This window comes from Oryctolagus cuniculus, chromosome 6 (assembly GCF_964237555.1).
Source record: "Oryctolagus cuniculus chromosome 6, mOryCun1.1, whole genome shotgun sequence".
In the NCBI taxonomy this organism is placed as follows: Eukaryota; Metazoa; Chordata; class Mammalia; order Lagomorpha; family Leporidae; genus Oryctolagus; species Oryctolagus cuniculus.
This window is the reverse complement of record NC_091437.1, coordinates 23,148,156-23,170,153: the sequence shown is the minus strand read 5'-3', so window position 1 is coordinate 23,170,153 and position 21,998 is coordinate 23,148,156. Positions and strand designations below refer to the sequence as shown.

The window sequence follows — 21,998 nt, the reverse complement described above, 5'->3', positions numbered from 1 at the left end:
TGGCTGTCTTATCTCACTTAGTGTGATGTTTTCAAGGTTTATCCACGCAGTAGCATGTACCAGAGTTCCATTCCCTTTAGAAGCTGAGTGATAGCCCGTTGTATGCATATGCCATGGTTTGTTTATCCATTCCTCTACTGGTGGGCATTTGGGGTGTTTCCACCTTTTGTGCATTGTGAATATAGCAGCCATAAACATGGATGTACAAGAGCCTAAGTGCTGGGGCTGGCGCTGTGGCGTAGCAGGTAAAGCTGCTGCCTGCAGTGCTGGCATCCCATATGGATGCCAGTTCAAGTCCTGGCAGCTCCACTTCCAATCCAGCTCTCTGCTATAGCCTGGGAAAGCAGTGGAAGATGGCCCAAGTCCTTGGGGTCCTGCACCCGCATGAGAGACCTGGAGGAAGCTCCTGGCTCCTGGCTTTGGATCAGAACAGCTCTGGCTACTGCGGCCATCTGGCGAGTGATCCAGTAGATGGAAGACCTCTCTCTCCCTCCCTCTCTCTCTCTTTCTGATTCTGCTCTCGGTAACTCTGCCTTTCAAATAAAAATAAATAAAACCTATAAAAAAAAAAAAAGAAGCTAAGTGCCTACTTACCAGGATTTCTGGGTCATGTGGTAATTCTGTTTAACTTGTTACAGGACTGCCATGCTCCTTTTCCACAGTGGTTGTACCATTTTACAGCTCACAAACAGTGCACAAAAACTCTGATCTCCACAAGGGCTAACAAGGACACTCGCCACTTTCCATTTGCTTTCTTCTGTTTATAAAAGCCATCTTAATGGGTACAACGTAATGTAATAATACCTCCCTGCGGTCCTGATGCGTATTTCCCTATGAACCAGTAATGCTATTTCTTCATTTGCTTACCAGTCATTTATAATTTCTTCTTCACTCACGTCTTTTGTCCACTGATGGTTGTTACGGTTGGCAAGTCGTGGAGGTTCACTGTATACCCTGGGTATTAATCCCTTACCTAATGCCAGATACATGGCTTGCAAACATTCCTCTCATTCTGTGGGTTGTCTTTTTATCTCTTAACAGTGCCCAATGATGCACAAACGTGCTTAATTTTCATGAAGCCAAATTCATGTTTTGTTGTTGTTGCCTGTTTCATACCTAAGAATCAATTACCAAACCCAAGGTCATGAAGATTTGTTTCTCTGTTCTTCTAATATTCTTAGCTCTTATATATAGATCATCGCTGCAGATTCGGTTCACTTGTTTTTTTTTTTTTTTTTTTTTTTTTTTTTTTTTTTTTTTTGACAGGCAGAGTGGACAGTGAGAGAGAGAGAGACAGAGAGAAAGGTCTTCCTTTTGCCGTTGGTTCACCCTCCAATGGCCGCCGCTACAGCCGGCGCACCGCGCTGATCCGATGGCAGGAGCCAGGATCCAGGTGCTTTTCCTGGTCTCCCATGGGGTGCAGGGCCCAAGCACCTGGGCCATCCTCCACTGCACTCCCTGGCCATAGCAGAGAGCTGGCCTGGAAGAGGGGCAACCGGGACAGAATCCGGCGCCCTGACCGGGACTAGAACCCGGTGTGCCGGCGCCGCAAGGTGGAGGATTAGCCTAGTGAGCCACGGCACCGGCCAGATTCAGTTCACTTGTATACTGGGCATGAGGTGGGGGGTCCAGCTCCATTCTTCTGCATGTGGCTATCAAGTTGTCCCAGCGCCATTTCTGGAGGGCTCATTCTCTCCATTGACTGTGTTTGACATCTTTGACAAAAAGTCAGTTGTGGGTTGGGCATTTGGCCTAGTGGTTAAGACACTGGTTAAGCGACCCATGTCCCATCTTGGAGCATCTAAGTTCAATAGCCGGCTCCAGCTCCTGACTCCAGCTTCCTGCTAATGTAGACCCTGTGAGTTAAGAGTGACAGTTCAACTAACTGGGCCCTTTCAACCCATGCGAGAAGCCTAGATTGAGTTCCTGTCTCCCAGAGTTGGCACAGGTTATCGTGGGCATTTGGGGGTGAACCAGTGGATGGGAGTGTTCTTTTAAATATTTTTAAAAAGAGAGAAATATTACACTTGTCACAATGACACTTAGAAAAACCAATCAGCTAGAGATATGTAGGTTTATTTCCATCCTCCAGTTTCGCTCCATTGGACTGTGCATCTGTCTATACCAGTCCTGCACTGTCTTGATTGCCATGTAGTAAGTTCTGAAGTCTGTAAGTACAAGCCGTTCAGCTTTACTTTGATTTTCAAACACCGTTTTGTGGGGCCGCTGCTGTGGCATAGCAAAGGAAGCCACTGCCTGCAGTGCCGGCATCCCACATGGGCGTCTGTTCAAGGCCCGGCTGCTCCACTTCTGATCCAGCTCTCTGCTATGGCCTGGGAAAACAGCAGAAGATGGCCCAGGTGCTTGGACCCCTGCACCCGCGTGGGAGACCAGGAAGAAGCTCCTGGCTCCTGGCTGCAGATCAGCACAGCTCCAGCCATTGTGGCCAACTGGGGACCCAGTGGATGGAAGACACACACCCGCACTTCTCTCTGTGTAACTCTGACTTTCAAACAAACAAATAAATCTTTAAAAAATTAGTAAATACTGTTTTGGCTAACTGGGGTCTCGTACACAGCATATGAATCTGAGGATTCTCTTTCCACCTTTGTAAAAAGGGAGGGAGGGAGGGGCTGCTGGAATTCTGACAGGGACTGAATGACACCTGCAGATCACTTCGCAGAGCACCGCCACCTTAACAAGATTGTCTTCTAACCCTTGACCAAACACAAAGGTCCACGTATTCAGGCCTTCATTTCTTTAACAGTGTTTTGCAATTTTCAGTGTTTACACCTCTCAACTCATCCTTACGTTCTTTATTCTTCTGAGATGCCATTGTGAAAGGAATTGTCATACTCTCCTCCCCAGACTGTTAACTGCTACCATATTGGAACACAGCTGATGTTTGCTGTTGATCTTGCACCTTGCAGCTTTGCTGAGTTGGTTTAATAAATCGAATAGTTTCTTTGTGTATGTACAGAATTCTTTAAGACTTTGTACATGTAAGATCAAGTCACCTGGAAATAGAGATAATCTTAATTCCTCCTTTTCAATTGACATGCCTTTTTTTTTTCCTTGCATAATGCCTCTGGTAAGAACTTACAGTACAATTTCAAATAGTAGCTAAAGCAGGGATCCTTGTCTTGTTCCTGATCTTAGGGGAAAGACTCATGCTTTCACCATTGAGTATAATGTTATCTGTTTTTTTTTTTTTTAAATAAACGTCATTCATCAAAGTTAAGGAATTTCACTCCTATTTTGTTGGTTTGTTTTTTGGACTTTTTAAACCTTGGCAGGGTACTGGGTTTCATCAAATGCTTTCTCTGAATCAACTGAGATGACCATGTGTATTTTTGCTTTTATTTTACTATTTATTGTTTGACTTTTGCATTTATCACTTTTGTACTTCTGGGATAAATCCAACTTGGTTATGGCACATCACCCTTTTAGACATGCTGCTGAATCCAGCTTTCTCAGTAAGTATTTCTGAACCAATATCCACAAGAGGTATCTGTCCCTGGTTTTTCCTGTGCCGTCTTTGGTGTCAGGGTGACGGTGGCCTCACAGGATGAGCTCAGAAGGGTCCTCTCCTCTTCCGTTTTTGGTAGAGTTTAAGAAGGATTGGTATTATTCCTTTGTTAAAAGATTAGAATTCATCAGTGAAGCCATCTGGTCCTGGGCTTTTCTTTTTTGGAAGGTTTTTGGTTACTGATTAATCTTTTGTTATAAGACTGTTCCATTCAGTCTGTTCTCTACTTCTTGAGTCAGTTTGGTATTTTGGGTGTTGCCCATTTCATTTGGCATAAAATTTTTTACAGTATTCCCCAAATAATCCTGTCATTTCTGATATTAATAATTTGAGTCTTACTTTTCTCAATGTAGCTAAATATTTATTAATCTTTTTAAAGATCAACTGTTTCCCACTGTGTATTTTTTAAAGATTTATTTTCTTATTTGAAAAATAGAGTTACAGAAAGGGAGAGAGAAAGAGAGAGAGAGTGAGCCGGCGCCGTGGCTCAATAGGCTAATCCTCCACCTTGCGGCGCCGGCACACCGGGTTCTAGTCCCGGTTGGGGCGCCGGATTCTGTCCCGGTTGCCCCTCTTCCAGGCCAGCTCTCTGCTATGGCCAGGGAGTGCAGTGGAGGATGGCCCAGGTGCTTGGGCCCTGCACCCCATGGGAGACCAGGAAAAGCACCTGGCTCATGGCTCCTGCCAGGATCAGCGCGGTGCGCCGGCTGCAGCGGCGGCCATTGGAGGGTGAACCAACGGCAAAGGAAGACCTTTCTCTCTGTCTCTCTCTCACTGTCCACTCTGCCTGTCAAAAAAAAAAAAAAAAAAAAAGAGAGAGAGAGTGAGCAAGTGAGCTGGTTCACTCCCCAAATGGCCGCAAAGGCTGGGGCTTGGGCAGGCCAAAGCCAGAAGCCAAGAGCTTCACCCAGATCCCCCACATGGCTAACAAGGGACCAAGCACTTGGACCATCTTCTGCTGATTTCCCAGGGACACTAGCAGGGAGCTGGGTCAGAAATGGAACAGCCGGGACTCGAACCGGCATGTGTACAGGATACCTGGGTCGCCATCACCCGTTTTTCCTGCTACGTCACAACAGCAGCCCCATCCATTGTGTATTTTTGAAAGTTACTTGAGAGGCAGGGAGACAGATTAGGGAGATTGTCTGTGCTGGTTCACTGCCCAAATGCCAGCAACGCCGGACCAGCTGGGCAGTGCAATGTGTCCACAATGAAGCGTGCACTAATAAAGGACATTCTTCTGCCATTTCGCTACTTGTTTTCTGCAGGTCATTTATTGCTGCTCCTTAATTCCTCACTACTATTTTATTGATCTCTTTGTACTTACAATTTTGATTTCTCATTTCCTTTTCTGTTTAGCTTTTGGCTATTTCTTAGTGGTTGGCCCTGGAATTACAATTAACTTCTTAAACTTAAATCAATACTACCTTAGCTTCACTAACATAGAACAATTCTGTTCCCATATAGCTCCATCCCCCTATCTTTATGCGTTTGTGTCAAAAATCCCATCTTTATACACTGTGTGCCCATTAACCGTAACCACCTGATTTATGTAGTTATTTTAAAAAGAGAGCTGCAGGGCCAGCGCTGTGGCTTAGTGGGTAAACCCACCTCCAGCAGTGCCGGCATCCCATATGGGCGCTGGTTCAAATCCTGGCTGCTCTACTTCCAATCCAGCTCTCTGCTATGGCCTGGGAAAACAGTAGAAGATGGCCCAAGTGCTTGGGCCCCTGTATCCATGTGGGAGACCCAGAAGAAGCTCCTGACTCCTGGCTCCAGATTGGCACAGCTCCAGCCATTGCAGCCACGCGGGGAGTGAAGCAGCAGATGGAAGACCCACCACCCCACCGCCTCTCCTCCTCTCTCTGTGTAACTCTTTCACATAAATAAATAAATATTTAAAAAGAAAAAAAAAAAAAGAGCTGCAAACTAAAATGCAGTACTGACTACCTAACTAGTCGCCGTGACCAGAGTTCTCCTTCTTCATACGGCTTGCTGTCCTGGTTCACTTCCACCTAAGACTTCCTGTAGTCTCTTTTAGCACAGGTCTACCAGAAACCAAGTCCTTCATTTTGTGGACCTGGAACGTCTTCACTGCCCTTTCATTTCTGAAGAACGGTTTTGGCGACTCTAGAACCCCTGGTTGACTGTATTTTTTTTTTAAGCATGTCATTTCACCGACCTCTGGCCTCTGAGTTTCGCGAGGAGGAACTTCTTGCCTGGTGAGATGCAGGCCTTTGGCAGCCTCCAAGATCTTCCATTCCTCTGTTTTGACAGGGTAATTACAATGTGTCTCAGCATTTTCCTTCCTGAAATTCACTGAGATTCGCTCATGTACACACTCACGTGGAATCTGGCCACTTCTGCTTCCCAGAATTCTCTGTCCATCACACGCACGCTGGCACGCGTGACGGTGTCCCACACTTCTCTCAGCCGTTTGTCCTCGAGCTGTCCTTCTGCTCCTCACCCGGGGTGGGTTCCGCTGCCCTGTCCCCGGGTCCGAGGCTTCCCTCTGCCCGCTGCGTCTGCCGCTTGATCCCTGTGACCAACGCTGCACTCCAGCTGCGGCACTGCGGAGCCCCGGAACTTCGATTCCTTCTCACGATTTCTGTTTACCGATGTTCTCTATTCGCTGAGACAGACAGCGTTCACCTGGCTACCTGAGCTCTCGGCCCAGGATTTCCTTGAGATCCTAAGCACACTTGACACCACTGACGTAAGGCCTTCCTTCCAGTGTCCGTGCTTCCTCACGGAGTTCCTGCTGAGCCGACTGTTCCAGGCTCTTTACACGCTTCACGGCATTTTGCCGAAACCGGGTATTTCAAATATTACAATGCGCTCACTCACCATACCAGACTTCCCCTGCTCACGGTTCGTTCTGTTTCTTTCTGTGGGCCGTCGCTGTTGAGCGACTCTTCCAAACTGTTTCTGTAAAGGACTGTATTCACATCATGCCTGGTCTCTGAAGTCTCTTTTTCTTTATTTTCTGGTCAGCTAATCTTTGGACATAAAGTTTCTTAGATGCCTTGAGAAGAAGGGAGGCAGGGAGGGGAGAGGGAGAGAATAAGACAAGGAGAGAAGAAAGAAACAGGCTCTCCCAGAATTTCCACACAGGCTGTTTGGAGAAGCTTGAAGCTTAGCCGGCCACTCACCAGCTGCCTTCACCTCCCCTTCTGCGTGTGCTGAGCCTAACGATCAGCTAGAGACGAACGTGTGGGATCTCCCAGGTCTCTCGTAAACACTGTCTGGCCCTGGGTGTGTGTGGCATCCTAAGTCCACCCTATAGTGGGAACTGTCCAGTGCTTCCATGTCCAAACCATCTCCCTCCCGGGCCTTTCACATCAGGCTTCCGCCCTGCCTGCTGCTGGCCTCTTCTGGGACCATCCGGCCCCAGGCAGCAGCGGGCTGCCCTCCATGTGTGTTACACACACCCTCCGCTTAGCCACCCCTCTGTCCTGACGAAGTTCCAGGTTCCTCAGGTGCAAACAGACCAAGCCAGTTCTGTAAGAACAAGGTCTGCTCGGCTGCCCCGGGACCAGGGAGCAGCGTCCCGCACAGGGACCACGAGTTGCCCACCTGAGGACGGTGACCACGCTGGAGACTGGGACAGGACGGGAGCAGTGTGCACTGGCTGCTGCAAACCTCTGCCCATCTCCCAGCACTCTGCTGGTTCTCAGGTGTCTCTCGGGCGGAAGGATGCTGTGACATTTTCACTTTCTTTCATTTTTCTTAGTTTTTAAACATTTCATTTATTTGAAAGGCAGAGGGACACAGAGACAGAGAAGAAAGACAAAGAAATTCCATCCACTGTGTCACTGCCCCAAATGCCCCCAACAGCCAAGGCTGGGCCAGGCCAAAGCTGAGAGCCAGGAACTCCACCTGGGTCTCCCTCATGGCTGGCAGGGACCCGAGAGCTTGAGTTACCACCTGCCGCCTCCCGAGTGCACTTGAGCAGGAAGCGGGAAGCAGAGGAGTCCGGGCTCAAAGCAGCCTCTCCAACAGGGCACAGGGCACCCCAAGCAGCATCTTCACAGCTGGGCCACACCACCCCCCCCCCGAGTTCTGAAGCACGGTTTTCCTGGATGTACAGTTTCTGGTGGACAGCCCCTTCCTCTCAGTGTGAGTGTGACACCCGATGCCTCCTGCCGTTTTCTGGTGAGCTGCTCGTCTACTGAGGATTGCTTTCATGTGATGAGCTGCCTCTCTGCTGTGCTCTCCAATTCTATGCCATCACCTTTCAACAGCCTGACTGCTATGTGTCTAGCTGTGGATTTCTTTTTCTTTTTTAAAGATTCACTTATTTACTTAGTTATTTGAAAGGCAGAAATACAAAGGGAGAGAGAAGGGCCAGCACCGTGGCTTAGCAGATAAAGCTGGGGCCTGCAGTGCCAGCATCCTCTATGGATGTCAGTTCGAGTCCCGGCTGCTCCATTTCCGATCCAGCTCTCTGCTATGGCTGGGAAAGCAGGAGAAGATGGCCAAGTCCTTGGGCCCCTGTACCCATGAGGGAGACCTGTAGGAAGCCCCTGGCTCCTGGCTTCAAATCAGCGCAGCTTCAGCCATTGCAGCCATCTGGGGAGTGAACCAGCAGATGGAAGACCTCTCTCTCTCTGTCTCTGCTTCTCTGTAACCCTGCCTTTTAAATAACTAATCAGAAAAAGAGAAAGAGAGAGAGGAAAAAAAAGGAAGGAAGGAGGGAAGGAAGGAAGGAAGGAAAGGAAAGGTGGGAGGGAGGGAGGGAGGGAGGGAGGGAGGGAGGACCATTTTCCACTGCTTTCTCAGGCACGGTAGCAAGGAGCTGGATCACAAGTGGAGCAGCCAGCACTTGAACTGGCATCCACATGGGATGCCAGCATCACTCAACAGCACCAGCCCCTGAGCCATGGATTTCTGAGTTTACTGATATTCTGGATGTGCAGATCAACGTCTTCCGTCAGATCTGGGACGTTTCTATCCATTATGTCTTCACATATTTTTTTCTTCCCTTCCTCTTCTCTCCTCTGAGACTCCTATTACATTCACGTTTCCATGTCTGACGGTGCCCAAAGGTCTCTACTCATTTTATTTCTCAGGCTGGAGACTCTCAATTGACCTATTTTCCTGTTCCCTGATTCTTTCTTCTATCAGCTGTTGAGTTCCTCCAGTGATTTTTTATTGCAATTATTTCATCTCATTTCTACTAAATAATTTCTACCTATTAATTTATATTCTCTATTTCATTTGACACTGTTTTCACACTGTCCTTTAATTCTTTTTAAATTATTTATTAATTTATTATAGAGACAGAGATACAATGACAGAGAACTCCAATCTTCTAGTTCACTTCCCAAATGTCCACGACAGCCCCAGGCCCAGCCAGGGGCCACAGCTGGAGCTGGGAACTCATCCAGGTCTGCCCTGGGCGGCGGGAACGTCGGTCACGTGAGCCACCACTACGGCTCTGGCAGCAAACCGTAGTCAGGATCCGGGGCCGGGAATCAAACCCAGACACCCCAATATGGGACCTGAGCCCACTACCTGTGACGACGAGCACCCGCACCATCCTTCAGTTCCTTAGCTATGAGTCCTTCCGTGGCTGGAACCACCTGCAAGTCTTTGTCTGCCAAGTCCAGCAGGGGAGCTTCCCGCAGCCCGCTTTCCTCTTAGCACAGACTCTTTTACATACATAACTTCCCTCTTTATTTTTAATGTTTATCCCACATACTTGAAAAGCAGAGTGACAGAGTGAGAGTGAGCAACAGAGATAGGTACCTTCTATCCGCTGATTCACTCTCCAAATGCCCCAAAATCCAGAAATGAGCCATGCTAAAGCCAGGAGCCCGGAACTCAACGCATGTCTCCCACACGCGGGGCAGAGGCCCGAGCACTTGAGCCATCACCCGCTGCCTCCCAGGACGCGTTAGCAGCAACAGGGATGAGGAGGAGAGTAGCGAGGAAACAAATCAGCTCTCTGACCGGGATGGGGGCACGCCACACGGTGGTTCAAGCTGCTGCCCCACGACGCCAGCCCCGAGGTGTATAAATGACACATAACTGCACACGTAGATGGGGCACAGCAGGAGAACTCGTGATGATCAAGGAAGAACACTTAGCATATTCATTTTCTATCGCTTCCTCGTGTCTGCAGCCTTCCAGCTCCTCCCCTCGGGTCCTTCTGGAAACATCCGTCACCCCCGTGAGCCACCAGCAGCGGCTCCAGGCCCTCCCTCCTGCGCTGTGGGAGGCGTGAGCCAGTCTCTGCACGCGCCCTCCCGCTCCCCTTCGCAGCTGCTAACGATCATTTTACTACTCCCTTTTTCTTCGAGATAAACTTAGCTCATCCCATTTCTCTATCTCATTACTGTGTTGTTGTTACTGAGAACATGACATTTAAAATAACATGCTGCAACTCTGGGAGCCAGATTCCCTGCTCCTCTAGAGGTTTGTTACTAAGCGACTTTGCGGAATTAATTCTATAAAGTCTATATTTTTAATCATGTGTGGGCACCAAAGCCTCTGCTCCGTGAGCTTAATGGCCCTCTAATGAACGGACTGAGATGTCCTTGAGCGCCTGGAGCCACCATCTCCCAGTGTCTGCCAAAGGGGCCTGCGTCTGGGGCACACAGCCAGTGCCGCAGCAGGTTCCCACTCTTCCTGAGACTCCCCTCCACCTGCCAGAGGTGAGAGACCAGGGCCTTCACAGGTCCTCCTTGTTACCCTCCCTGGGGCCTCCCAAAACGTTCATCAGGTCTCAGGCCTATGTGTGATTTTCAGCAGCCGCTCGGCCACTCTGCAAAATGTATTTGACAACATCAGTTTGCAGATGTAGCAACTGAATTACGGAGCTTGAGTAACTTGCACAAACTCTCACAGCTAGTCGTAAGGCAGGAGAACTGGGACTTGAACACAAATCGGTTATCACCCCAAAGTCAATATCCTTCCCCCAACACAAAATATCCCCTAGGCTTGCCAGCCAGGCTCTCCGGCCTCTGGAGACCATTCCAAGATTCACAGCACTCAACTCATCTCTTCCCCTGACTCCCACCAAGTCACGTGTAACACGTTCTACAGTCCCTGGCCAGACTCTGGAGGGTGGTGTGGGATTCACTGCCAGTCCACGCACTCACAGAAGTACTGCTATGGAGCAGAACCAGCACGTTCCGCATACTAACTGGGGGGTTCTACCACCCCCACTGCCACTGGCACCACATGACCTCAGCAGGGAAGTGCGCTACTCCCCCTAAATGAAAACAAAGTGCATTTTAACCTTTGACTGTAAAACAAAGTGCACACACAGACCGCATGCAGCCTAATGAACTATTACCTGGCCGGCATCCCCATAACGACCACCTTGGTCAGGAAGGAGAACTCTGGGCCGGCGCCGCGGCTCACTAGGCTAATCCTCCGCCTTGCGGCGCCGGCACACCGGGTTCTAGTCCCGGTCGGGGCGCCGGATTCTGTCCCGGTTGCCCCTCTTCCAGGCCAGCCCTCTGCTGTGGCCAGGGAGTGCAGTGGAGGATGGCCCAGGTGCTTGGGCCCTGCACCCGCATGGGAGACCAGGAAAAGCACCTGGCTCCTGGCTCCTGCCATCGGATCAGCGCGGTGTGCCGGCTGCGGCGGCCATTGGAGGGTGAACCAACGGCAAAGGAAGACCTTTCTCTCTGTCTCTCTCTCTCTCACTGTCCACTCTGCCTGTCAAAAAAAAAAAAAAAAAAAAAAAAAGGAAGGAGAACTCTGCCAACTAACCCAGAAGCTCCTCCGTGTGCTCCATCAACCCCAACTCTCACCCTCCCCCAAATCATCCAGATTTGTATAATCACTTCCTTGCATTTCTCTAGAGATGGAAGCCAATATACACACCCCTAGAACTAATAACTTAGTCTGTCCCTTTTATATAGCGTTAAAATGTGGTCTTTTGAATCTTTTTTTTTTTTTTTTTTTTTTTTGACAGGCAGAGTGGACAGTGAGAGAGACAGACAGAGAGACAGGTCTTCCTTTTCCATTGGTTCATCCCACAATGATCGCTGTGGCTGGCACACTGTGCTGATCCGATGGCAGGAGCCAGGTGCTTCTCCTGGTCTCCCATGCGGGTGCAGGGCCCAAGCACCCGGGCCATCCTCCACTGCACTCCCAGGCCACAGCAGAGAGCTGGCCTGGAATAGGGGCAACCGGGACAGAATCCGGCGCCCCGACCGGGACTAGAACCCGGTGTGCCGGCGCCGCAGGCAGAGGATTAGCCTATTGAGCCGGGGCGCTGGCCTGTTCTTCTCTTGCCTTACAGCTTGCTGCCTACAGGACCCAGAAGTTTGACTTCTACATCCTCCCAGTCTGGATTGTGCCAAATGCACACCTGTGGTGCTTTTCACCTGCTCCTCCCTCTTCGTGTAATGAAAACAGGAGGCTGGACCCAGCGGCTGCTCAGACGCAGGCCTGAGCGCTACAGCTGCTCTTGCACAGCGGGTATACAAGGTCTCATTGTCTCTGTTATAAAAGGACAGCAGCTAGGGCCGGTGCTGTGGCACAGCAGGTAAAGCCTCTGCCTGTGGGGCCGGCATCCCATATGGGTGCTGGTTCTAGTCCTGGCTGCTCCACTCTGATCCAGCTCTCTGCTAACAGCCTGGGAAAGCAGTAGAAGATGGCCCAAGTGCTTGGGCCCCTGCACCTGTGTGCAAGACCCAGAGGAAGCTCCAGGTTCCTGGCTTCTAATGATCCCAGCCCTGGTCATTGCAGCCATTTGGGGAGTGAACCAGCAGATGGAAGACACCTCTCTCTCTGCCTCTCAAATAAATAAATCTTTAAAATAATAATAATAAAAAAAGATAGCAGCCACTAATGCTGATTGCCTAGATCCGATACTTCACTGGGAGTTAGAAAACAGTGATGTTCTAGCATTTCTTTTTTATTTACTAACTGGGACACTTGTACTGGAAAATGTTTTCCCTCATCTGCTATGTGCTTAGCCACTATTACATTCATTCAAGAGAGGCCGGCACCAGCACTGTAGCATAGCATGTTGAGCTGCTGCCTGCAGTGCCAGCACCCCATAGGGGCACCAGTTTGAGATCCGGCAACTCTGTTTCCAATCCAGCTCCCTGATAATGCACCTGGGAAAACAGAAGATGGCCCAAGTGCTTGGGCTCCTGCACCCACATGGAAGACTGAGATGAAGCTCATGGCTCCTGCCTTTGGGCCAGCCCAGTCCTGACTATTGTGGCTATCTGGGGAGTAAACCATCGATGGGAGATCTATCAATCTCTGTCCTTCCCTCTTCCCCTATTCCTTCTTCCCTTTCAAATAAACAAAAATTTTTTTGAAAAAATAATTTTAAAATACATCTCACCACTGCAGTTCCTGACACAATCTCCCCACACCTTGGTGCATATTTTAAAAGTCCTTAGCGTGGCCAGTGCCATGGCTCACTTGGCTAATCCTCCACCTGTGGCGCCGGCACACCGGGTTCTAGTCCTGGTCGGGGTGCCGGATTCTGTCCCAGTTGCCCCTCTTCCAGGCCAGCTCTCTGCTGTGGCCCAGGAAGGCAGTGGAGGATGGCTCAGGTCCTTGGGCCCTGCACCTGCATGGGAGACCAGGAGGAGGCACCTGGCTCCTGGCTTCGAATCGGTGCAGCATGCCGGCCGTAGCGGCCATTTTGGGGGTGAACCAACGGCAAAGGAAGACCTTTCTCTCTGTCTCTCTCTCTCACTAACTCTGCCTGTCAAAAAAAAAAAAAAAATCCTGAGAATTTTTTTCAGATAAAAATTCTGGGAACAAAAAGCTTTAAAAATCTTACCACTTTCTGGAATGAAATAGGTGGAAAGAAGAGAAGACAGCTATGTTCTCCGCTTACCTCAAGCACTCTGAACAACTGGTATCTGATTTTGTAACTGGTCCACAAGACCATGAAAAAAGCATTCAGCGAGACGGTGCTGATCATAATGATCTGAAAGAGGCGACTCGTCACAACTCTCTTCACAAACGCGCGACACTGATCGTCTTTCCTCCTGGCAGGACGGTGGGAAGAGGCACAGTTACCACACAGCACAGCCAGACCCCAACACAAGGCACCCCTGAGGGTCAGGAAGAGGGTCTGCTTTTCCCTCCCCCATGAACACAAGCCAGGTACACAGTCACCCTGGGGTAGCTCGGGGGTCACTGATCACCCACCCACCCGCCCATCAGTCCACGGACAACTCAGACTCTGCCACGCAGTGACCACAGCCGGCTGGCACTCCAGGTGTCTCTGGGTGGCTGTGATTACCTGCACTCCCCTTCTTCCCAACCGCAAAAGGCACTGAGGACAGCCTGCAGGCCTGTGTCTGGGTCTCCATCAATGGTAACTTCCTATAATAGATCTGTGTGCATTTCATAGCATAACTATAAGCCAGTCTATTTGCTACATATAGTTTATGGGTTCATGAGTTATCTATTTTTTTTAGCTATTTCTACGCTATGTAGTTATTCTGTGAGTTTTCTCAAATTGCCACTAATTTCAAAAGAGGAATTCCCATAACAGTGGACTCATGTAGTTGAAACCCATGTTGTCCAAGGGTTGAGTTTACTGCTTTGAGATTTATTTATTTATTTACTTATTTGAAAGGCATAGTTACAAGAAAGAGAGAGAGAAGTCCTCTGTCCACTGGTTCACTCCCCAAATGGCTGCAACTGCCAGAGCTGAGCTGATCCGAAGCCAGGAGCCAGGAGTGAGGAGCTTCCTCTGGGTCTCCCACATGGGTGCAAGGACCCAAACACTGGAGCCATCCTCCACTGCTCTCCCAGATGCGTTATCAGGGAGCTGGATTGGAAGTGGAGCCGCCAAGACTCGAACTGGCACCTGTCTGGATGCTGGAGCCACAGTGCTGGCCCCTTGAGTGTACTTCTAAATAGCAATGACATGCAGAGTAAGTGACTACTGAGATGTGCAATGACCATCAACAATCTGCCCTCACTCAGTCACTCAGGTCCCTCTGCTGGACCTCGGGGGTGGGGGGCAAAAAAAGTCACCACTCCTCAAGCAAAACAAAGCAGCTTCTTCATTTACACTCAACAAAGCTCCAAGTGACTTCAACACGCCAGGCGACACAGTCAGCACTGGGGACACACAGTGACCCAAACCAAACACGGCCAGTCCAGGAGGAAAAGCTGACCAAAAATAATCACCCACACAAATGCTTGTAAGTCAATCATTAAGAAAAAAAAAGGTAAACAGTCAATTCAAAAAAGAAATACAAACAGCCAATAAACGCCCCCCTGCCATGCAGTTAACAATATTAATCTGGGGACATGCAACACAGACTCATCATTCTTGCTTACGCAATGAGCAGAGACAAACATGGTCCCCATCAGTGATGGCCTGCGTGTGACTGGGGTGGGGGCAGGGGCGGGGGGGGGGGCTACCAGCACCAGCCAGGGATGGAAGCTGCCCAGCTTTTTTGAAAAGCCTCAGAACTGCCCACAGCCTCTTCCCCAGAGAGCCCACCTTGAGGGCACACAACCCAGCACGCAGTGAGGCTGCATGAAGATGGTTATCCCAGCACGATTTACAGCGGGGACTTGGAAACAATGCAAAAGTCTAACCAAAATGCCTGGTGAAGGAAATGGTGGCATCTCCACTTCATTAGACACAGACACCAAAATAAACCTGTACGCTGTTCATGATTCAGTTTATGACCCACTGGAGAGGAAAACACAAAACAAGACACAAGATTCTCTGTTCAGGGCCATTGCCGGCAACACCAGCACCCCACATGGGTGTCAGTTTCAGTCCCGGTTGCTCCACTTCTGATCCAGCTTCCTGCTAACTCACCTGGGAAAGCAGCCGAAGATGGCCTGAGTGATTGGGCCCCTGCACCCACGTGCAAGACCTGATTGAAGCTCCTGGCTCTGGCTTCACCCTGGCCCAGCACTGACTGTTGCAGCCACTTGGGTAGTGAACCAGCAGAAAGATCCCTCTCTCTGTCTCTTGCTCCTTCTCTATAACTCTGACTTTCAAATAAATAATCTTAAAAAAAATTTCTCGGGCCGGTGCCACGGCTCACTAGGCTAATCCTCCGCCTGTGGCGCCGGCACCCCGGGTTCTAGTCCCGGTTGGGGCACCAGATTCTGTCCCGGTTGCTCCTCTTCCAGTCCAGCTCTATGCTGTGGCCCGGGAAGGCAGTGGAGGATGGCCCAAGTGCCTGGGCCCTGCACCTGCATGGGAGACCAGGAGAAGCACCTGGCTCCTGGCCATTGGGGGTGAACCAACGGAAAAGGAAGACCTTTCTCTCTGTCTCTCACTGTCCACTCTGCCTGTCAAAAATAAAATAAAATAAAAATTTCTCTGTTCAGGGGGTCGGCACTTTGGCATGGTAGATTAAGCCTCCACCTGCACTGTCACCATTCTATACAAGCACTGGTTCTAGTCCCGGCTGTTCCACTTCCAATCCAGCTCCCCGCTCATGCCTGGGAAAGCAGTGGAGGATAGCCCAAGTGCTTGGGGCCCTGTTTCCACGTGGGAGACCCAGAAGAAGCTCCTGGCTTCGGTCTAGCCAGACCCAGCTGCTGGGATCACCTGGGGAGTGAACCAGCAGATGGAAGATATCTCTCTATTTCTCTATCTCTTCCTCTCTCCTTTTCAAATAAATCTTTTTAAAAATTCTCTGCTCAAAATCATCTCACTTATATAAAAATGTCAAGGAAAAACTCAGCAGGAAACAGGCCAAAATGCTGACATGTCTGCCTACGGATGGCGAAGCTCCAGGTGATCATTTTTCCTACGTGTTTATATTTATCTGCACTTGGCAATTTTTCTCAAAGAAGATGTTATTTTTCCTAATATATCTAAGAAATGAATATAGTCTCATTACAATTAAAAATACAAAACATACATTGACCATGAATACAATGTAATTTTCATGATCTAAGATGAGGTCTATTGCCAAACACACACAAACGGCTTCAAATTATCTAACACAGTAGCTAATACAAAAGGATAAAACTGAACCAAAGCAGCCACTGGGTGTCCAGGTCGAGCAACAGTGGTCACCGCGTTGGGAAGGGGTGAGAGGTCAACGCCGCTCTGCCTCCATGGCCATCTGCAGCTCTCTTAGCAAGCGGGGAAACAGAAAGATATTTACTTAAACTTCCTGAACCGCGTATAAAACGCCAGCGACGCAGTGTCCAGCAGTGAACTAGAGACGACCCGCAAATGGTTCCGGCGAAAGACTTGAGACATTGTCCCAATTTGCCGTTTTTATTCCTCGCTTTTATAATCCAGCAGAAATTCTGCTGAGAGATTCCCTCTGCGTCTGGATTCCGGGAGGCAGCAGAGAGGAATCATGCTTTATGAGGTCACTCTCAGCCATTCCAGCAGGTGACGGGGCCTGGAGATGGAGCGCCGGGCCCCAGAGCTAGGAAACACCACAGAGAGGCCACACAGAGGCCATCTCTTCTTCAAGTGCCCCCATCTCACAGCCAGAGGCCTAGAGGTCACTGGGGCCAGTGCTGTGGCATAGCAGGTAAAGCTGCCGCCCGCAATGTCAACATCCCATATGGGTGCCGGTTCGAGTCCCAGCTGCTCCACTTCCAATCCAGCTCTCTGCTATGGCCTGGGAAAGTATAAGTTGGTCCAAGTCCTTAGGCCCCTGCACCCATGTGGGAGACCCAGAAGAAGTTCCTGGCTCTTGGCTTCTGGCCGTTGCGGCCAACTACGGAGTGAACCAGCGGATGGAAGACCTCTCTCTCTCTCTCTCTCTCTCTTTCCGCTTCTGCCTCTGCCTCTCCTTCTCTCTGTGTGTAACTCTGACTTTCAAATAAATAAATCATAAAAAAAAAAAAAAAAAGTCAAGGCGTCACGTAAGAGCAAAAGGCAACAGGGCCCAAATCCAGGGCACAGCAATGGAAGCGCCGTGAAGCACAAGGAAAGATCACAGTGGGTTTGGGGCTCGAAAAAAGCAAGAGGAGGAGCAGAGAAGCGACATTCACATGTGCTCGCCCTGGGTGACCAGGTCCTGGCTGTGTGCACAGCACCACCAAAACAGACAGCAAGGCAGCGTCTGGAAGCAAGCAGGTGCTTCCGAGTAAGGGCCAGAGGGTTACGTGAGCAACTTAAACCTGTAAAACTTGTAAGTTGTATTATTCTTTGGCTGTGTTTTTATTATATTCTCCTCTTTCTTCCTAACCTCTTTGGCTTTCAAGGCAAATCAAGACAGAGAAAGCAGGCGACAGTGCTGTGGCAGAGTGGGTTAGGCTGTCACCTGCAGTGCAGGCATCCCACATGGGAGCTGGATGGAGTCCTGGCTGCTCCATTTCCAATCCAGCTCCCTGCTAATGCACCTGGGAGAGCAGTGGAGGATGGCCCAAGTGCCTGGGCCCCAGCACCAACATGGAGAACCAGAAACTCCTGGCTCCTGGCTTCAGGCCCAGACCTGGCTGTTCCAGCCATCTGGGGAGTGTAGCAGTGGATGGAAGATCTATCTCTTCTTCTATGTATCTCTGTAACTCTGCCTTTCTAATAAACACATAAATAAATCTTTAAAAAAAAAGGGGGGGGGGGGTGGCCGGGCAGCACTGTGCTGTGGTAAAGGTTTCGCTGAGTTGGTCAACATTCTGGAAACCAACGTGTCGGGTCCCAAGAGGAACAGCTAACCACGCTCTCACCTCTGCTCTTCCTCATGTTCTAAAACCAGCCACGCGGCCATTTCCCGAACACAACCAACACACACCGCACGGGGATCTGATGATCAACAGCAAACTCTCAATCACTTGGATTAACACCCCCAGACCCAAACCTGAACCCTATCTTCTCCCTCTTCCTTCTCTCCCTTGGAGCAGCTTGCGCTCCCAAGGCCTGCGTCGCTCACACGGCCCCTGAGGTTTCTGGACCTCCTGCCCCACATGCCCAGACTGGCCTCCCACAGCAGCTGCTCGCCAAGAGCCTGGACCAGCTCACACCTCCCATCCCGCCTGCCCCACAGCCGGCACGTGGATGAGGTCCTGAGTACGGGTGTGCTCTACAGATTCCCACATGCCTAGCCCCAGGGACGGTCCCACAACCCCAGGGGGCTGAGCAAGGTGGGACAGCATCTCTGGGAAGCCCAGCGGTCAGCTCCCGGATCTTCCCTCTTCCAGCGAAGCACAGCTACAGGGAAACACAGGGGCGATGAGAATCATCAGGCACTGCTTCCCGATGACCGCAGGCTGAAGGGGGACAGCAGGGAGGAGCCCAGCAGCTCTCAGCCACGGCAGCACGGCCAGCTACTGTGGACTTCGGTTTCCGAGGGCCCTGAGCCACACGTGCAGTCTGGGCCTGGAGCTGCAGCTGGGTGAGCAGGCAGGAATCAGAGGCGACAGCCTATCCAGGGTCCACTGCAATCACCCGCGTCTCCTCACAACAGCGGGAGAAGCCTAGGGCTACGCTCCTGCCCCTCCAGCAGCGATGCCCACTGTGCCCGCCCGGGCTGCAGCACCTGAGCCACGGCCAGGGGAAGGCGGCAGGCACGGCAGGATGGTCTTCCAGTCTCAGTCACTGCTTCACAGCCCCAAGTCGCTGCCTTGGAGACACGTGTTACAGCAAACCCTATCACAGTGGCTACTTTGCTGCTGATCAAGAGGCAACCTTGGTTCCTACGTCTTACCGACGTCAGAAAGAACCATCGTGGTGAGAACGTGCACCGGCTTCATTTCAGGAAAGGACGCCGCCCAGCACGGGTCATGCTGCAGTCAGCGGAGGTCGCGCAGAGTCCCAGGTCGTGTCTGCTTAGTTCCTCTCTACTCAGGCCGTCGCTTAGGAAGAAACTGGAGGGAAAAGAAAGCTTATCACACCAGAGACGCCACCGTCATCGCCCAGAGATTCGGAGCAGACGGGAACATCGGGGCCCCCAACTCTGACGACGTCTCTCTGAGGACGAAAAGGCAGTCACGAGAAGCAAGTCTGGGGCCGCCTTCTGTGGGAAGGTACCACAGCGTGTACTTCTGCAGGCTTCTGATATGCCATCTCTGACTCTCTACTGGGACGCATGTGAACCCCAGCACGTGCATCCCCCTCCACACGACCCAGCGTCAAACCCTCATGGAGACGCTAAGCAGTCACCGCGCTTCCAGTCCTCTGTGTGGGTGATGAGCCGCATCCTGCAGTCTCCATTGAGCACACGTGAGACACCTGTTAACGCCATCAAGTATAGTCCCTGAGACCAACATTCAAAATGGGGAGGAGGGCTGTACTCAGGGTTCAGCGACCAGTGAAATAACAACACAGGGGAGCCAACAAGCACACGCAGAAGGGGACCCGCACCCCAGGTCTCCCAGCAAGCCAGCTCCGTGGTAAGGTAACCTGGCTTCTCCAGACTGAGCGGGCGTGAAGGGGCAGTGTGACCAGATGGACAGGCGGACGTCACAGGAAACCCGATGACAACAAGACCACCGCCCAGACGCGGTCCTGACCCAGAGGCAACCTGGTTTCGCCACAGTATCAGGTGGTACCGAAGAATCGTGGTTTCTGTTGTTAGGTGGGATAACGGCATGGCGGTTTACACAGGAAAATGACCGTGCCTTTTAGAGAGAAGACATGCTGTCAGGTTTGCTTTTAAATACATTTGCAAGGAAAAGTGAAAACAGGGGGACTATAGGAAGCAACCGGGGCAAACATCCTGGCAATTATTCCACTGATCGGGGCGAGCAGTCCAGAGGGCTCAGTGCACTACTCACCCTGCTTCTGAGTACATCCACATTCTTTCATGTTTAAAACGATTCATATCTTTGGAAATAAAATGTGAAATTTCCAGATCCAAGGACACGGAGCTTTGCCTTTCCTTTGACAAAAATTCTGAGAAACAGAACTTGGAGTGTTGGGCTCCAAGCCCCTGGCTGCCCGAGGGCCCGGGGGCTTTTCTCCCTTGCCCACTGCGGTCTGAGGACCCTGGGCACAAGCCGACTGGGCCCGCCCCTCTCGGCTAACAGAAGCAGCCCCCGCGTCACGTTCCCACCTGGTGGCTCCGGATTGGGGCAGGGCAGGCTGGGTGGGGAAGGCTTGCTTCTGGTCCCTCAAGAGGGGTGTACTACAAAGATGACCCCTGTTCCATTCTGAGGCTGCAGACTCTCAATTCAGGGGTCACAACATGCACATAATGAAAACCGACGGCCCGCAGCTCCTCCCCTCAGCGTGTGCAGTGACGGCCTGGTGAGCGCTGCCAGGGCACTGGGTCCTTCTGCACAACTCCCAGAGCCAAGGGCGAGAGCGCTGTCTTCCCCTTCACCCCCGTCTTGCAAGTCAAAGTCACACACTGGGATGGCTCAGCCGACATTTTTTACTTCTGTGATCTAATTAATTACTTAAGTAGACACAGCAGCTACCATTCAAACGTGAGCTTCACGAGAACTGTTGTATACAAAGTTAAAACCCACCATCTGCAGAGTTAATTCTTTGCCCACCTTCCAGCTGTGCTCCAACACCATGCATTTATACAGTCTTGATCATTCTGAATTTCCAAGTTACAAAATGTGTGAATACTTCCCTATCTCAGTTTCATACCTTAAAGGATGCCACTTCTCTTTATGAATATTACTAATATAATCACCTGGGTTAGTTTTTCTTCTGTATGTGATCAGAGAGGGTGAAAAATGCCTCAGGATCAGGTTTCAATTATTTTGTATTTAGGCACTGATTTTTCAAATGTTGTATACAGGCAGGGAGTTTACAATTTAATTTGTTGGCGTAAGCTGTCTCTGAAACACAGGGCAGCTAAGACGCGCATCAGACTGCACACACGCTCTGGAAGAAATCACACGGAAGCAGCTGCTTTCTCAATGAACTTGGCCAGCTTCACATCTCTTCGGGTGAGTCCCCCACGGTCATGCGAGGTGAGAGTTATCTGCACCTAGGAAAGAAGAAGGCAGTTTTTAAAGCCCTGAGCGGCAGTCCTTGGGTGGCTCAGAGATCAATCTATTACTCAACATTCGTGTCTGAGAACTGAGAGGATTCAATGCTTTAGAAAAGACGACACCATGAAATGGAACTTAATGAAGAATGGGATGGGAGAGGGAGCAGGAGGTGGGGTGGTTTGGGGGTGGGAGGGTGGGTATTGGGGGAAGAACTGCTATAATCTACAAGTTGTACTTAGGAAATTTGTATTTATTAAATAAAAGCTTTCTATTAAAAAAAGAAAAGAAAATACTACATCATGAGTACACACAGCATTCCTTTTTTTTTTTTTTTTTTTTTTTTTGACAGGCAGAGTGGACAGTGAGAGAGAGAGAGAGAGAAAGGTCTTCCTTTTGCTGTTGGTTCACCCTCCAATGGCCGCCACAGATGGTGCTCTGCGACCGGCGCACCGCGCTGATCCGAAGGCAGGAGCCAGGTGCTTCTCCTGGTCTCCCATGCGGGTGCAGGGCCCAAACACTTGGGCCATCCTCCACTGCCTTCCCGGACCACAGCAGAGAGCTGGCCTGGAAGAGGGGCAACCGGGACAGAATCCGGCACCCCGACTGGGACTAGAACCCGGTGTGCCGGCGCCGCAAGGTG

The 21,998-nt window shown here is 50.5% G+C and overlaps 2 protein-coding genes across 7 annotated transcripts in view; both read right to left on the bottom strand.

Annotated features, from left to right (window-relative positions):
* CATSPER3 (cation channel sperm associated 3) overlaps positions 1-17,274 on the bottom strand; it is a 29,826-nt gene extending 12,552 nt beyond the window's left edge. The window contains exons 1-2 of the mRNA XM_002710102.5: positions 16,618-17,274; positions 13,353-13,506 (exon numbers count right to left, since the gene is read on the bottom strand). Of these exons, the coding sequence (XP_002710148.2) occupies positions 13,353-13,506; positions 16,618-16,715 (252 nt within the window). The 5' untranslated portion in view covers positions 16,716-17,274. The remainder of the gene's footprint in view (positions 1-13,352; positions 13,507-16,617) is intronic.
* A 3,492-nt stretch (positions 17,275-20,766) lies between these two features.
* PCBD2 (pterin-4 alpha-carbinolamine dehydratase 2) overlaps positions 20,767-21,998 on the bottom strand; it is a 53,556-nt gene continuing 52,324 nt past the window's right edge. For 4 of the 6 annotated variants that reach the window (XM_017341067.3, XM_070076114.1, XM_002710218.5 and 1 more), the window contains one exon: positions 21,109-21,354. In XM_017341067.3, coding sequence (XP_017196556.1) covers positions 21,259-21,354 — 96 coding nt within the window. In that variant the 3' untranslated portion in view covers positions 21,109-21,258. Of the gene's footprint in view, positions 21,355-21,998 lie in introns of all 6 variants that reach the window. The other 2 variants (XM_070076113.1, XM_070076111.1) reach the window with 1 other exon arrangement.